The sequence below is a fragment of the Pomacea canaliculata genome, linkage group LG1 (assembly GCF_003073045.1).
Source record: "Pomacea canaliculata isolate SZHN2017 linkage group LG1, ASM307304v1, whole genome shotgun sequence".
In the NCBI taxonomy this organism is placed as follows: domain Eukaryota; kingdom Metazoa; phylum Mollusca; class Gastropoda; order Architaenioglossa; family Ampullariidae; genus Pomacea; species Pomacea canaliculata.
In genome coordinates, this window is record NC_037590.1 from 13,043,574 (window position 1) to 13,061,705 (window position 18,132).

At 45.4% G+C, this 18,132-nt stretch overlaps 2 protein-coding genes across 2 annotated transcripts; both read left to right on the forward strand.

Moving 5' to 3' along the window:
* Window positions 1–8,775: 8,775 nt before the first annotated feature.
* LOC112567991 (neurogenin-1-like) lies at window positions 8,776–10,530 on the forward strand. Its single transcript, XM_025244968.1, is given in 2 exon segments — window positions 8,776–9,555; window positions 9,557–10,530. Coding segments are annotated over 2 exon segments (744 nt in total). The 5' UTR covers window positions 8,776–9,294; the 3' UTR covers window positions 10,040–10,530.
* A 3,635-nt stretch (window positions 10,531–14,165) lies between these two features.
* Window positions 14,166–15,655, forward strand: LOC112574083. The gene is made up of 2 exons (XM_025254937.1): window positions 14,166–14,425; window positions 14,802–15,655. The coding sequence occupies exons 1-2, from the start codon at window positions 14,251–14,253 to the stop codon at window positions 14,996–14,998; spliced, it is 372 nt and encodes a 123-aa protein (XP_025110722.1). The 5' UTR covers window positions 14,166–14,250; the 3' UTR covers window positions 14,999–15,655.
* Window positions 15,656–18,132: the final 2,477 nt, after the last annotated feature.

Consider the following 18,132-nt stretch of genomic DNA (forward strand, 5'->3'; position numbering starts at 1 on the left):
TGTGCGTGTGTGAGTGCGCGCGCGCTCTATTGCTTTGTTTCCGTTCGTTCTTTGTTTCCGGCGTGGCTACACTACTTAACTCAGCTCCACTGTACCCGGGGTGTGAGGAGTAGCAGGATATTGGAGGCGTGAAGGCTGGCCCCTTTGCATGCTCCCATGAGCAAGAACATATCTGATTTCTGGCCGCTGTGCCATTCACCCAGCGACATTAGTTTCACCCATCACTAAATGCCTTGTCGAGTCTCTCAACTCAAAATCTCTGGATTTTCCTCTCAATGAAAGTGGGCAAGCGTTTCATTCAATCCACCCCGATATGATTTGGGGTTATCCTCGGTTTTTCACTTCAGACAAAGACGCGTTCCTTCTTAACTAAACTCATGCTGGAAAGGTTGCAACATGGGTCATCAAACTTTTCTCCCACAAACGACTCGGGGTGACGAGTCAGACCTTTAACGTTTTCTTGCTTTCAACGACTCATGAACTATGACCTCGACTCATGAACTATGACTCTTTAAATCGATCACTTCTAACGTCAGTCAGAATCAGCCATCGATGGAAGTAATATATCTGTAGTAGTAGTAGTAGGAGGATTGGAGATCACCACCACAGGCTTCACCACAAAAGTCTGTAGCAGTAGAGGACAAAATAATATCGTTAGAGTTTATAATTGAAAATTAAGAGCAACATTTATTACCATCGAAACTTCCCAAAACCTTTATTAGCTTAAATTGACAGCTGTAAACCTCTCATGTCTTGACAGTCCTATAAGTGTATTCCTAGTACATCAGCTCACCACTACAATGTACCCTGACAGCCCTGCCACCCACCCACCCCTGTGACACTTCGATCTGACCACACAAAACCTTTCAGCGGTTAAAAGAACACTTGACTGGAAGGTCGCAAGGACGCTTCATGCCGACTGAAGAATGTTCTGTCAACAAGAGGTCGTGTTTGTCGACCCACGCCAACAAAAGGCACAACAGCAAAACGTTCTTGCTGCCGTGGCATTTTTTTTTTTTTATCAAAACGGTCATCAGTTAATAGTTAATACCAACTCCCTCCAACGGTCGCTGTCTCTTGCCTTCATGGACTGTCGCCCACAGAACAGAACTCACTGGCAGATGTGTGAAGGTGTAGACACTAAGCCCGTCTCAGTGTGTTTGCAGTGCTTTTATCAGAGCGAAAAATAGAAATATAAAAATATTACAAAAACGAGTAAAATAGTTTTGTCTGTAGCGTCAGGTCATACATGCGGGCAAACCAATCGTTGGTGTATCTATTGTACCCGACAAACACCGTTTCTGACAGGAAGGAGTTTAATCCTAATAAATTCAATCTTTGCCACTCTAGGTCTCCCTGACACGTGTGTCACATTCAACCTTTTCACAAGAAATAAACATTGCAACACAATAAGCAGCCATATTCATCATATTCATGGGCCTGCCATATCGTTAAAAAATGAACACACGCACACCCACACACCCACACACCCACACACCCACAGACAGACTGAATGTGACATCAGACAATCAGACCCACGCAACTTGCATAGTCGCCAGTCAGTCGGGTATGGGGTACAACTGCCTTTGTATACAGCAGTTTTGAATGAGACTAGGGTTCAAGGCTATCCCCATGCCCCCACCCCTCGCACCCTCACATACACACGCACCACAGGTTGGATAATTTAGACATTAAAAAGAAAAAATAATGTAAGTAGATGTCAAGGGCGGACGACCAGAAAGGAAAGTTAAAAAGGCTGTCGCTGTATTTTAAATTCATTTTTAAAATTTATTTTCGTTTTTGTTGCTGTGTCAGGTGCGTGACACCTTCTGATTACACCACATCAATCACCTCACAATAACGAGAGAGTGAGAGAAAGAAATAGTAATGCTAAAGGGTTAAACTATGGTAAAAAAAATACATCCGCCATTAACTACAAAGCACAGAAAAAAATGAATCAAGAGAAACAGGATTTAATAAATGCTCCTCTATCGCATTTAGCCTCTCACTCCCAACACACAAACACACTTATAAACAGCCACACTTTGTGTGTGAGAGAGAGACGGGGAGAGTGAGAGAAGGAGAAAGAGCGATGGGAAATTATTGCAGCGCGAACTTCTGATGATAAGTTTTGTGCCTGACTTTCAAAGAGAAGATGAAAACAAACAAACAGACAAATAAAAAATTTTGTCGCTAACTGTCACGATTGACAAGCACGTTCATTGCTTAAAAAAAAAAAAACCACCACCAACAACAACAACAACAACCTACTACAACCGCACTACCCAGGAAGCACCGGTGCTGCGAGCAAGGGCAACAGGCGCACGGAGACGCCCGCACCCACAACCCACAACAGCAGGCAGCAGCAAACTGCAGCCACAGAGGAAGGAGAAGAGAGATTGTGAGAGAGAGAGAAGCCTTCCCCGTTCCTTTGTCAGCCTCTGGCCTGCGCATGCGTGTGCGGCAGCCGGCAGCAGCGCCAACTTCAAACAGTAGAGAGAAACTTTGCAGGGGACAACGCCCCCTTTTCGGTCGGGCCCGCTTTCTGCCTCTTGTGGTCGTCTTCTTGGTGTTCTGGCGACAAATGCAGTTGAAGAGGCATCGATGAAAGGTTTTTCATAACATTTAAAACTCCCTTACACTTGCGTTGACTTTGTGTCTGAGAAAGAAAGAGTGCCTGCCATCTTGAGAGGTCGGCGGTTTGGTGAGGCAAGCGTGCGGCTGCTGCTACAGGCAGACGGGGGTGTGTGTGCGTGCGTGTGTGCGTGTGTGCATGTGTGTGCGTGTGTGTCTGTGTATTTGTGTCTGAGTGTGTGCGTGTGTGTGAGTGTGAGTGTGTGTGTCTGTGTCTCTGTGGGGTGGGTGGGTTGTCGGGTGAGACAGAGAGTGAGAGCGGAGACTGCTTCCACCTGGTATTTTCCATTACATCAACACTAATAAACACCCTCTTTTCATGTCTATCAAATTCTATACTTAATTGCTGGTACTTTGGATGCATTAATCATCGATTTCGTGTCGGACCGGTGCAGGCTGCCGTCACCTGTCTGAAGTCGTTGGGGACGCATTGTTCTGGGGTGGCGTGCCTCCTGCAAATTACTATACGACGATAATTTTGGCCGACTTGGCGGCAGCCGGCCAGGCCAGGTTATTTACAATTCATGTAGGAAGTGTCTTGTGATAAAATCAAGACAGTTAGCTGAGCCCACTGTGCTCACGTGCGCCTCACACGCCGCCCCCCAAACCACCCAGCCACCCATCCCACCCCTTTAACGGGACCAGCCTCTCGAACTCAACCACTACATCGCGTCTCTTTGCTTAAACTTTGCCAGCTTCCCGCTACAGCTCCCCCCACCCTTTACCCCTTCTGTCTACCCTCTACCCCTTTTTTGACTTTTTTCTTCCATTCAGCCTCCCCACCCAGCAACCCACCCCAACCCACACACAGGCCCCTTCTCCCCGAGCCTCACCGCTTGCTAAAAGGTTATATTGAAGTGTTCCCTGCTGCTCTAAGCTGTTTGTTTTCTGGAAGATACAAGGCCTCCATCTGCCCTCCTCGGTTCCACCGTTACAAAACCTCGTTTGCACTTTTGCCACCCATCCCCCGGTACCTCGTGCTCCTCCTCCTCCTCCACCCCTGTGCCACCCACCCCTACCAGTCCTTGTGACGGTCCCAGACAAAGAAACTGGGATGCAAAAGTCTAGCAAATCTGCGTTAAGTCTTGCCTGCCAAGCCTTGTCGGGTGTGCTTGATCTTTTTTCTCTCCTCCTCCCACCCCCCACACGAGATTACCGGGTTTGCAGACAGAGTCTGGAATAAAGTTTCTTTGACAAAGTAGCAATATCTCCTGCATGTGTAGTGGGCTGGAGTTTGACTTTCATTGGCACCATATGCCCGTTGTGACAGGCGTCGGCCATGTGTCTGCACGACGTAATTAAAATTAAGTGTGCTTCGGTGGAACTTGAGGAAAAAACTACACAAGAAAAAAGAAAACTAGACGGGAGAGGAAGAAAGAGGTAAGGGAAACAAGGCAAGGGCTGTTGGTTTTCAAGACAAGGAGCTCTACCTGGTAATTTGGACTTGGCTTTGAAAGCCAGTTTTGTGAGGTGCTAAAGGAAAACCTTCAGCATACAGAACTACATAGTACACCATATGAATACCCCACCTGAGGGAAAGTAGAGTGGAACCAGCTAAAAAAACTGGATGCTGTGTTTCCAGAGAGATCTGCAAGAGGTTGAGGGACGAAGCAAGGAAAATCTGTGGGCCTTGCTTCCCTGTTAGAAAAACTGAATTGAGGTTCTGGCCCTGGTGTTCAAAAGCAACTTTTACGAGTCAAAACCGCAGTGAGTCGACCATGGATAATGGATGATTGGCAAGAAAGAAGGAAAGGGGCTTATAATGCAACATCAAACACTTTTCACGTCAAGTAAGTTGGTGGAGGAGAGAATCAAGAACACTGTGGGCCTCCTCATGGGTGTGGGTGGGAGATGGGGGAGGTAGAAGAGGGGTATGTTAGTGTTGCTTCTCTCCTTCTCTCTTTATGCCCGCTTCACTCCATCATCATAGCTAGGAAAACATCTGAGTTAATAATGTGTGTGCAGTAGAGATGTTGAATACAGAAGTACATGTTCATCTCAAGACCTACTCTATATAGAAACTTACTTTGTTCTTTGACTGGTATGTTGACTACAGATGTCAGAATTGTACTCCTCTGGTTATGTACAAATAAGAGATGGAGCTTTGGTTTTCTGCTATTAATATACAATAGAGATAGAGGAACATTTTTATTCTATTTTATGTACACACAGGAGATTAGGAACTTTCAGTTTTCTGCTCACACACACACACAGATTAAATAGAGTAAAGCATAGAGTAAAACAATTTTGAAAGGTATTTGCAAAACAGTTTAATAAGCAAAAAAGAGTAAAATTCAGTTGATTGATAACACCATTGTGAAAATTATGCATCCTGGGTTCAGTTCTCGTCTTGGGTTTAAGCATATTTCTCTAGAATGTTGCCCTTGTTTACAGGCCTGGTCGTTGGGGATTAGTGCATGGCTCGACATCTTTGCCCTCTATATTGAGAAAATGATGTTCTGAAGTTGAAGCACTTTCCCTGTTAGCTCAACTAGTCGGTGTGAGGCGAGTGACGCTTACTTTGAAGGCGAGGTGGTGGATGTTTATCTCGATGGTGATGTTGCTGAGCAGTGAGCAGGTCATGATGTCCTCCGGACAGGGTTATTAACACACACACACACCTGCCTCGGGGCAGTAAAGGAAGCTTTGCATCTATGCACACAGTGTTCATAGCATTTAAATTAATGTGAACACTCGTGTTATCGCACGCTAATGTGTTCTGACTGAAGTGACGTAGTGACATCAACTCACGCTTAAGTATTCTGACCGCAGTGACGTCAATGAATCAGATTTGTTCGAAACGATGTGATATCAGCATCACTTCTGTGACGTCAGCACAGCATTCATTTACTTAAATGACGTCATCATACGTAGACATGTTGCTCTCCCCTTACCTGTGTTGCCCCCAGCAGCTCTATGGTGGAGCCTGTCACAAGCACCACCCACACCTGGATGACGGCATCAAAGTCGTTCCCACACCTGTCCTTGTCCTCACCTGTGAGCGAGCGAGCTTACCTCGAGTGTCGTCATCACGCAAACATTATCCTTCAAAGGCTGTCTTTATCCTGGCGATTCCATGAGTGCTCCCGCATGTACCCGACAATTTTGAAAGCTGCTGTTCTGAGGCAAAGTTGTCCAAGATGAATAGTGTGCTATCGGTAGAAGAGAACATGAATATGTGTTATTGTCTGTTCACATATAAAAATAGTTATTATTGTATATGTCTATTATGATGATTATTATTTATTAAGTATATAGCAATCACAAGGAGCTTCATCATCCTCCCACATTTCCCTTGCTTTGTTTAGTCATCTGTCTCGACAAACAATACAGCTTGTGCTTTGTTCGGTGATATTTGTAAACACCTTCAGCGTAGCTATGTCTGCTTTGTTACTGATTTCATCTTTAAGAGACCGGTTCCTCTGTTCGTTTGATCCTCTTTGCGATCTTAGGAGCTGTGAGGTCTGACTGTCGCTGGCTCATTGACAGTCAGCTTTTCTGTGTTTCAGACAGCAACAGGTTCGTTTATGAAACAGAAAAAATGCATCTAGCATTTGTAAAAATTAGGTGACTCTTCTGCTTATATTAGAACTGACATCAGAATTTCTCATAAGCTCAAACCAACCAACCAACCAACCAACCAAGCTAGCAAGCAAGCAACCAGCCAACCAACCAGCCAGTCAGCCAATCAGCCAGCCAGCCAACTAACCTAGTTCTAGATGCATATATCCCTTTAGAGATTTTACCTTCTGTGGATTTTTTCTCTAAAAGACGTTATCAAGTCCCAAAAGGGTCCAGACCTGTTGAGTGTGAACACTCATGTCCATATTTCTTCTTTTTTTTTTCTCAGAGAAGACTGTTGTGGAGGCGATCCTAATTTGGTTTCCACCATGTCCTGACAGGTCCTTGACCAAGCAGCATCTCTCAGTGGTGCCGGAGTACTGTGAACCTCCTGTAGTCTAGCTAGCGGGATGGTGGCGCAAACGTCAGGTGCGTGAAGATCTGTGGTCCTGGTTCAAATCCAGCTCTGGCGCGCTGCTCTGTTTATAATTAGCCTAATTATAATCTTATTTGGTCTGTGTTGATCCTGAATCCTTGTTTGGAACAGGGAGGGGGTGGAGTTAGATCATATATTTGTTGTACATGCTTACTGCTGTCTTGCTTTACTCCAAGGTTGAGATCAGTGCTCCTCTCGCAGTTGCTCGATCATTACTGGGAAGTGTGCACATACTTATTAAATAGTTGCTGGTGGAAGTGACTGGGTGCATTGTGTGAATGTTTGTTTCTTTCTTTATTCCTTCAATATAAAATATTGTATTTTTTACTTACATCATCTGTGTATCATTTGCATATTGTGTTTATGATGTATACATAATATATAATGGAGTAAAAATATTTAGTTAAATGTTACTCAAACATGTGTTGATGAGTGAGCGAAAACTTTAATTTGCTGACTTATTTATGTCTGTGGCGAGCACTCCTCTATATAAGAAAATGTTGATCCCTTGTAACCTGTGCAGCTCTGTTGTTTAAATGCGATCTTTTTGTTTTCAGTAACTTTTAGAACATGCGTGGGAAGGTGTATTTACTAAGAACCAATGTGTGTATTGCCAATGTCTTGATATTAAAAACTGGGTTAAAGAATCTAGAAAGTGAAAGTTGTCGATACATATTACATTTAGAAACGATCTTCATGACAGGTGCATTCGTGGATTTCTTGCTGTGTTGCCATGTGTCCCACTCTTTGTCTCCATTGCTGTTATTTTACCAGGGGATGTCAATGGACATTCTTAATTATTTGAATGCATTTATTTTGCAGTTTCAAGGTTTCCAAAAACGGTGGTTCGATTTCTGTGGGCGTCCATTGTGGTGTAAAGGAAGGCATTATCACTGGGGACACTCCGTCGGGCACCGGGAGTGGTCTCCAAGATATCCACCGCCCACAATATTCTAGCACATTCCACTCGTGATATACGCAGCTGTCGGTGTTTGTATATATCCTTGGGTTAAAGTTCAGTCTCATCCGACGACTTCAGGCCCTTCCTCCACGATATCCACGACTTCTAACAATCCGCCTCTGTGGCTGACTGCCCTGTCTATACCAATGGCTTTTACAATCTAAAGGCTATACGCAGGGCGTTAGTGCTTACCATGGAAACTCTTATTGACGAGCCAATTTACATTGGAACCTCATCCTCATTTGTGAATCTGTCAGGGGCAGTTGGTGCATAAAATACTTTTCAGTTCGTAAATATTGAAACAGGTTTTGTAAATTGATGTGATCCTGACTTTGGTTGGAGAGCAGTGCTAAGTAAGTTCGACGACGACGACGCTGCTGCTGCTGCTGCTGCTGCTGCTGCTGCTGATGATGATGATGATGATGAAAAGTGTCATTCTGGTGTTTGAGTGCCAGTGCAGGAGTGTCACTTTGTCAAGCAGTTCCTTTGTAATTACCAGAAACGAGAAGCGGGCCAAACACCGCCGGTTCCTCCTCCGTCACCACCGAGTGCAGGTGGGGGCCATGCCTGTGGTCACGCTAGTGCTGTCAGGCGCCTTGTGAGGTCACCAGTGGTACAGAACAATCTAGAAATGAATCATGGAGTATGCATGCTGTATACATCTAGCAAGCTGCTAACAACAACAGAGTGGCGTCCGTGGATCGATGCCAGCCTATCACACCACGCACCCGTTCCACACGCTTACTTTTTGTCACCATTCGCCCACCCACCCTTACCAACCCTCCATCCATCCCTCATCTCGCCCCACTCCTCTTCTCCACCCGTCCGAGCAGCGGGTACTTCTGCGACTTTCATGGAGAGACCGATTACTTTCCAGAACTCTTTGAATCTGCGAACTGTTCCCTGTCCCCTAAACCCGCTTCGCTCCACCCGGCTTTGACTTGTTGGCGGTTATCAATCACCGTCCCATCGCGAGGCAATGAGTGCCTGGGGAGAGACAGGACCGCCGTCGCTCGATGAAAGAGCGCACGAGGAGGCAGGTTGAACACTGCTCGCTGATTGGTCGTCCGCTCATTAAGTGACACGACTCGAACCATCGACCCGGCCCCTCCTCGTGTGTAGCCCGGCCCCCGGGGTGGGTGGACCACCCGATGGCCTATAAATAGGCGCTGGTACCGCTCTGGCATCATCATCATCATCATCTCGCCAGCGCAGAAGAGTTTGGTCGCTCTTGTGACTGGACGCTCGCTCGGTGACGTGAAGCGTCGCTACAGGACGCCAGAGGAAGTGGATGCACGCATGCGCGTACACGTGTGGCAGGCTCTCTGAACGGAGCAGCTTCCACGACAGGTTGGACTGGTCAGCAGGCGGCAGCTTTGTCATTGAGTGTTGGTGTATATTTTGTGCCAGTGACGGCTGAAAGTTCCCAGAAACTTTCTTTGCTGATATGGACGATGCAGTGATTTCAGTCGAGGAGTTCCAGAGACACAAACAAGACTGATCTTGTTCAAGTCTGCTTTCGCGGATTGCATATATTTAATAAAATACAAAAAGAAGGAGGTTTTGACTGCCATTCGGGACTGTGCATCAGCTGTCAAACGTCACTGACAAAGTGCATGTCTCTGGTTGTAGACAACAAGTTCCTGTTCTGTGGAGTCTCAGTTGTGAGTCACACGCTCCTGCGAGTCCTGTAGGACACTCCATGGAGGACAGCGAAGGGTCGAGACTCAGCGACAGCGCCGCGCCCCCAAACTTTCTTGACTGCGGCCACGACACTGCCAACGCCATCGACCCCGCCGACGACGCCAGCCTGGACAGTGGCGCCTCCACGAGAGCCAGCCACAAGCAGAAGGCCGGCCACAAGGCGCGGCGGTACAGCAAGTCGCGAACTCGCTGCCGTAGTCCGGCGCTGGTCATGAGGCTGAAGCGGAACCGGCGGCTGAAGGCCAACGACCGGGAGCGGAAACCGCATGCACAACCTCAACTCGGCCCTCGACACCCTTCGACAGGTGCTGCCCAGCTTTCCTGACGACTCGAAGATGACGAAGATCGAGACCCTACGGCTGGCCAACAACTACATCTGGGCCATTGACGGAGACCATCAAGTACCTGGACGTTGGCGGCAGCATGGAGGGCAAAAACCGTTGCTTCCCATGTCCCCCGGCTTGCAGCACGACCCTCGGGGTTGTTGCCTCATCCCCAGCTCCTCCTCCGCATCCGCTATTTCTTCATCTTCTTCGTCGTCGTGTTCGTTGTCGCAGGCCGGGCTGACCTTCTCACCGATCAGGCTGACCTCGTGCGGCGGTGGCAGTGGGAGGGTGCCTGATGCATGCTCCTTCGCCACTTACCGCCGATCACGTGCCAGTGTGTGTGTCGTCCGTACGAACGGTATGCGGTGCGGCCAGGAGTTTGAACACGAGCGCCCGGAATATTTCCTTACATCTTGACCACCGTTCCAGGTGTTTCCAATTTGACTTTTGACACATAGCGCAGGTGTGTGCGTGTGTTTGTATGCGTGTGAGTGAGCGCGCACGTGCGTGGGAGTGAACAAGTGAGTGTGAGTGTTTGTTCTTAAGCTGCTAATTGTATGTCAGTGTTAATTAATTCTTGTCTCGCTCGGGTGGACGCCAAAATAAGACGGAGGATCAGCTTGCAGTGAGTTGAGTGCCCCTGGAGAGCTGAAAATAGTTTTGTAACACTGCTCCTGAGCTTTGTTGTGGGCGTCATCGCCAGAACTGTCCGGATACCCACGTGGACGGTGTGCATGGGTTTGTGGGTTTGTTCACGTGTGTGTACAAATGAGGCGGAGAATAGGAATGTGACGGACACACAGCCGGACAGAGTGAGACACGGAGACAATGAGTGGAAGCTTCAGAGTGAGACATAGATGTGTGTGGAGAGAGAGAGATGGATTTTGTCAGCATAGACATGTACAGAAGTTCTGACAATAAGTTGAAAATACAAATGTTATCAATATCACTGAATGGTTTTTTTTCTCTCTCATTTATTTTGTATTTGTTTGTCCTGTTCGTCACCTTCATTCATTCCGTGTTTCCTCTCCTCTATTTACTCTCATGCCTTCCTGCACTCTTTATCTCTATTTCAAGCTTTTTCCCTCCATTGCTATGTGCTTTAGTATGTGTGTAAACATTTCAGTGTGTGTACGTTACTTTCAGTCAAGAAATGTAGGGTCTCGTCTCTTATTTTTTCATCGCTTAACTTGTTGACTCTATGATTAGTGACAACCTGCAGTCCAATAGCTGTCAGACTATGATTAGTGGTAAAGTGCAGTCACTACTACTATCAACACCATGACTGTTGCTATCTGCAGTCCATCCCCACTACGAATTGTGCTACCAGCAGTTAGTGACCACGACTCTACGATTGTGATACCATCAGTTTATACAACCATCACCATCAACACTAAGACTAGTGCCGCCAGCAGTCCATGCCACCGTCAGCACTATGATTAATGTTTCCAGTAATTAAACCTTCAACAACCAGGCCATCAATTTAAGTCATCCAACCCCTCCTGTGAACACACGACATCATTAGAGTAGCTGTTACCTCACCTGCCCCACCACCAGTTCTACACACCCGATCACCACCACTGTCAGACCGACCTACATCCACACACTTCAACCATCGCCATCAATGACATCAACATCATCACAACCATTGACAACTTTGACCCAACGCTGACACTCAGTTCATCGCAACTCTCGACAGTTGACAAAAATAATGCAGCCTTGGTCATCACACAACTATTGAAGATTAATAAATTTAACCCACAAAATTGTGCCCTTGGGGATCACGACGACTGACTATGAACAAATTTAACGCAGTTGTAACCCAATGCTCATCATGCTTCAACATTCATCGCTGTTAACGTCTCGTCTCTCTCCTCTCGTCTGTTCTCTGCCTCCTTTCCTCTGATGTCATAAATCATAATACGAGGATGTGACCCTATTAATGTCGCTTGACGATCATAAACCAATTCTTCCTTCTCAAGCTTTGGGTCTGCATTTTCAATATTCAGAATTTGCTGATAACAAAGATGTAGATCTCTCCCTTATTTACAAGGATGTGGCATATTGACATACCCTTATTTGAACTTACCTTTGAGCGCCCCTCCCCCGAACCTTCAACATAGGCCTCTCCTTGGTCCCGATTCCTCTTCCTACACTGGGATACGTCTTCCCATGGTCCTTCTCTTTCCTACCCCGCTTCTTCACGTGTGTAACACCCCCTTGTCAACTGGAGTAGAAAACTAATGGGTCACCGCGTTGTCATTAGAAACTGCGCCCGCGTGGCTGCGAGGGTGACAATCCTCCTGTAGCTAATGATAAGCCATCGCCAACTCTCGGGTCATTTTTTTCTCGCAGTTGTCTGCCACAGTCTCAAGAGTTACGCACCCTGCCGCTCCTGCCACAGTAATTAGTAAGTGGCGGGCTGATGGACTGGCCGCCTGTAAGGTGCAAGCAGATCTGCTGAAGACGTGTTCTTTACGGTCAGATACGACGTGAGGAATTTGACTGTACGGCAGGTCAGCAGGTCAGCAGGTACTGGAGGAAGTTAATGTACATGTATATGTATCACTAGTATCACACACAGTCTTTATACTACGTCACAATAACTCACCCAGAGTTCTTAACAAGTCGTAGTATCACTAACAGAATGATCACGTGACATTCAATTAACATATCCATATTTCATTCCTCTGTCACTAACAGAATTATGACGTCATATTGGACAGGTAATTACGTCATACTACTTAAGAATTATTGCTTTGTACTGTAGTAGACACAATGATGACGCTGTGTACAGATTATTGTCGTCATATTAATAAACCGAATTACCACGTCATCCTGTCGCTGACGGAGTAATGACCGTGGACTCTGTCGTTCGTGCAGTTTCCTACGCGAATTACCTTGCTGCACTAAAAAAAGGAGAAAATCTCGCCGGCAAATTAAACTTTGAACAATCGATTCAACAGATAATGAAACGGAGTGAAACTCTCTTTCTGTTGCACTGCAGAGACATCTTTGTCCACTGATGGAAAAAAAAAGAAGAGAAAAAGCCACTCGCTTTCTGGGCCAGTAGGCTGTCTTAATAATAGATGGCAGCACCAGGCAACCAACAGGGGGACGGAGCACGTGCCTTGCGCGCGGCGCGGCGTCTGCCAAATTTAATCATACTTGATATGAATCTTTAATGTCTCTCCTGGCACCGTCCGACGATTGGCTCGGATTGTCTTTGCAGTAAGCGATAGGCGACGACAGCGACGCACGCCAGAGCTGGGGACGAGAAACGAGATACCTGGCCTTCAGGTGGCCGCGGCCTTTGTCTCCTTTCACATCACTTCATCTCAACCTGCAGACAGGCTTAGGTACATAGGTAGGACCGGCTGATGAGTTGGTTGATGGATGGATTATAGATGTTGTCAGCGTTGCTGCCCTTTGTGGGGGAGGGATGACATATATCCAGGATGACAGTGGCAATAAACATAACAAAGACATCAGAGATGATTGCTTCATGCCATACATTTGGTTTATAGTGATTAGAATCTTTAAGTTTGCACCTGTGTGTGTGTATATATATATTTGTTCACATGTGTGCTTTTGATATCTGTGCGTGAGTGTCATTGCACACGTCATTTTATAAGACCTCAGTTAATTCAACGGGCTTCGAGTTACGAAAATATCCATAATTTATTTGTGGCTCCCTTCTTACTCTATCTTCTTGTCTGCTAACGTCACGTGATGACCAGGATTATCCCCCCTACCCCTCCAACTCCCACCCAGCCACTCAGCTATAGGCACGGCGTGCACGCTCTCCATCTCGGACGGACCCTGACCAAGAACGTCACCCACCCCGGGTGTTAATAGACTAATTTGGTTTTGCTGTGAATGATTGCGGGAGTTCGTGTGGACTGTGGACACGTTCATAACTTACCTTGACATGGTGCCCCTGTCTCGTTCTTGTCTCAAGTGCCAGAAGTATGTGAACATACGCTATACAAATGCGCTATACAAATGACATTATTATTATTAGTAGTAATATTAGTATTATTAGTGTTATTTCTTCTCTCGCTAGTTTATTTGAAAACAAGGACTGGCATGGCCTATACTGTGAACCGACATGAAAACCGTCAAGATGTCTGACCTCGCTAAGTAGCAAGGTCACATGCATAATTAATGTTCTTAAATGTGATTAAAGGCGGGGTGAAGACAGTTTCCTTTAAGACTGACATTCGATGACGTCTTTCCTTTTGTCAGTTAACGTACCAACCACCCGCTACAAATAGACATGTTTGTATTGGTTGAAAACTTCCATGGAACTGTAAATATTGTTTTTGTCGAAAATTTATTCCACACAGATGCTCAAGGTGTTGTGTTTTTTCGTTGCCATGTTGACTGTCACAAACAAAACCAGACTTTGTGCGGTCGTCTAGAAACTTCGCGGGACTACGTTTTCGAGGCGCGCATCGCATCAAATAGTCCCAGGCTTCACATCAAACTAATTTACATTCCAGAATTTCTACGCCTCAGAATTTTCATTTATAATCGCAGAACAGAGTTAGATATTTTCCCGCTTCGAAGACTGGACGCACAAGGTTTCTTTCCCCTAGAGAAAGTGGAGCATTAGCAAACTCAAGATGAAGTTGCTGCTGCTAGTAGTTACCTTCTGCTTTACAGCACTGGTCACGTGCACAATTCAAAACCCTTTTGTCGGGAGGAAAACAAGACTTGCAGCAGTTGAGGAACAGATTCAGATCCTGCAGGCAAAGGTTTACGCCCTTGAAAAGAAGCGACCATCAAAATCTACCCAAGGTATGCATAAACATTTCTCATAGCGAATATTTCGTGTGCATTTGTAGGTCCACGCTCATGTTGCAGTCGAGGTCTTGCTTCGTAGGGAACTGCGACTACGGTATACACTCGTTATCTCGGCTGATTTTGGTGTAAATGAGTATTAAAAAAAGGGAAAACAGTTTGGTGGATGATGGATACTGGCAACATTTCGAGTCTAAAACTTGACTATTCATTGTTTTCCAGCTTTTTAAACAGCAATCACATGCCTAAAAGCTACTTCTGTTGGGATATCTGTTCACATGAGTCCACTTGTCCAAGGCAAACAAAACATTTTCGAAAAGTCTTTTCTGTCTCGGTTAACATGACATGACCATTGTCTCCCTTTTCTTTACAGTGGCCTTTACAGTCCGCTTCAATGCCGACGACCCATGGAGAGGACTTCCGATGGGACAAAATCAAATATTGAGATTTGACCTCGTGGTGACCAACATCGGAGCTGGCTACAATGCACACACGGGAATTTTCACTGCCCCGGTGTCCGGTGTCTACAGCCATATTTCTGTCCATCATGGCGACCAACGATCGCGGTAGTATCTTCGTAGGGATCGTGAAAGAGGGGCATTTTCTGGAACTGCTGTGGGCAGAAGGAAGAACTGACCCCCAGGATCAAGGTTCTGCTCAAGTAACCACCCACCTGAGCTCGGGACAACGGGTGTGGATTCAGCAGCACGCCGGTGATGCTATCAGAGGGGCGTGGTTTACCCTCTTCACCGGCTTCCTAGTACAGGCTGATTGAAGGTCCCTTCTCTGTACTGATGATGTTTCTCATGCCGATTAAGCATACCAACTTTGGATTTCAGTCATTTTAACCTGAATGGTTAATATTTGCATGCGTTTGTAAACATTCCTCCCTTGTATTCTGTGTTTGCACTTTTTAACTCTGTGTATCCAGAATGTTTATCTAACCCTACAAACAAGAGGAAACAAAATGTAAAGTTGTCTGATGTAAGGTCAGCAGTACAATTTATTGTGGAATCCACGAAAGCACATTCTGAGGAAAATCTCAAACTTGTAATTTCTTGAAACCTCATTTCCTCAGTGTCAACGAACGCTGCTGTCTTTCAAATGACAGTTTGCAAAAAAAGGTCGTAAGCATTTATCGTAATCATTACAATGCTACAAATCTGCAAATGTATCGAATGTACTCAAATGCAATGGTTTTTCTAAATAAAAAGCAATTACACCATTGTTTTGCCTTGAGCTTCTATGCGTACAAGGATGTTTCCTTTTACTGTACTGGTTTGAAAACTTTTTTTTTTTTTTTTGCAGGAAGCATAAAACATTCATAAAAATCTTCGTTTCTTTACGGCTGGATTGTCCTTTTCGACCACCTTCAATGGTCTATGAATAAAAACTAAACAAGGTGTCGTTGAGATATTTAAAACACTTTGGAAGATTGGGGGTTTCTGCACTCCAAACACTCTGTTCAAGCCTATCAATATGTTTTTACAACTACACAATAGAGGGAAGGTGTTGTGGGTATCAGAAATGTGCATGACTCTTCATTCGTATGGTTTTGGATACGTATGGTTACATCACGGTGTAGAGAATGTGAGACTCTTCCTTCGTGTTTTTAAAAAACGCATTATTGACTGTTACAAACAAGACTTTTTAAACAAGACTTTCATATCTCTGTATAATGAGAGATTCTAATTATATAAAGGGAATCTCCGAAATCAAGACACATAGGTATACATATGTCAACACTTCAGAGCTGCACTTGAATTGCCACCTTTGTCAATCAGAGCAAGACGATGATTTACAACTTTTCGCCAGCATTTCAATGATCAAATTCTTATTAGTTCAGTATAGAACACAACAATCATGATGTACGCTGTTTTATTTAACAATGATGTGCACCTTAGCAACCTTGTTAGATATCTCTATCATTGTTTATTTTACAGTCATTTCATGTTATTGTATGAGCTCTGTATCACCTGAATGTTGCGGCCACGTGACCTAAGTCAACAAAAACTTCGTTCGTTCATTCGTTCGTTCGTTCGTTCGTTCGATCCTTGCCTTGCTCTCCCAGTGGCGTCCTAGTGTGCAGATAAGGTCTTACACATCCTGCAGATGACATCTCAGGAAGATGGTTTCGTTACTGATTACTATTATCAAATGAATAGTGAATACTCTGAAGCACTGACACTGGAGATAAGAATAATCTTGCATTTCATAGTCATCTGATACACGGATACGCGCTAGCATACAGAGAGAACGAGCTAAGGGCGTGTTTCAGGGCGATTTGTGGCTCTCACAGCCACTCCCTCTTTGTAAACATAAACACTGCTAGCACCACAATGGTTGTGCTCTTTGTGTTCTGGAAAGTTAGAAAACAACACACACAAGGGGGGTGGGGGGGCACTCGAACAAGATATGGTAACTTGGAAAACTTCTCGAGTAAATTTTGAAACGTCTTACATAAACAAAGTTTTGGAACTATTAGACATTATCTACAGTTTGGTAAGTAATAGAACAAACATAATACTGCTCTTAGAATACCTTTACAAAACTTTTCAAATTATCTGCAAGATAAATTGTTGTGTTTAGGGGGGAGGGTGATGAAGACAGTTTCCCATTGGGTTACATAAATGCTAACATTCAACAAATTTAATTTCTAATATAAAACGTATTACCTTACTGACCGATAAAGCTAGTCCCCTAATCTTTCAGTCGTACTGTAGTGTGGTGTTAGAGATTATGACTTTTTCTAGGGACCAGATATTTTTCTGCGCTGCTTACTTCCTCGAATCTCTAAGGTGACGTTGCTGAGAGGGAAAAGGTCGGGTGGAGTGACCTCTTGACACTCCGCGCAAAACTCTCGTCTACAGGGCGTGGTGAGTGGACAACATCTGACTACTCTGGCCTCGGATCATGTTTCTCTTCTGTCATCCTTTTCTTCCACTGTTTCATTTCCTGCTACCTCCTTCTTTCTCTCTGTCTCTCTACCTCTCACACACACATTTTAATAATAATAATTTTGAATTGCACCATATTGTAGCTAGAAACTATTCACCGTGTACACACACTCGGGCGCGCACGGGTTCGCTCAAGCGCAAAAGGGTAAAAATCTGTTAAACTTTCAGAAAAGATAGTGTGTGTGGGTGGGTGGGTGCTTTGAAAGGTCCTTGTATCTGGATATACCAGATTATCACTCTTATCAAAGTTCCACCTTATCTCAAGTTATTAAGCTCCCCTTTACATGGCTGAGATTATACATCCTGTCGCTAAACTACTTATGACAAAGTCCTGAGTTAGGTTAAGTTCAAAGTTTGGCTTTCAGCTTTTTGGACATTCAGCTCGTTTCCGCCTGTTTCCTTGCCGACACAAAGCTGGAGCAAGCCTTTTAAAAGCCAACTTCTGCTCACTTTTGAGCGCCACGTGATCGCAACACAGTGTCTGGCACTGCACCCACCGTGAGATCTGTTTTTATTTCTGCATATAGCTGACTGTTCTTGATGTCTTTTTCCTCCTCCACTCCGCCCGACGGGCGAGAACGCCCTCCCGTCGCCTCCGTCGTCGGCAGTCACGTGTCCTCACGTGGCCGATGACGTGTTGCACGCGCATGATTTGACATCGTTGCGCGCGCGGGCTGTCCACCCTGCTGTTCCGGGGGCATTTGCCGGGTAGCTTGGCCGCACCCAGCCTGGGTTGGCAGGCAAATC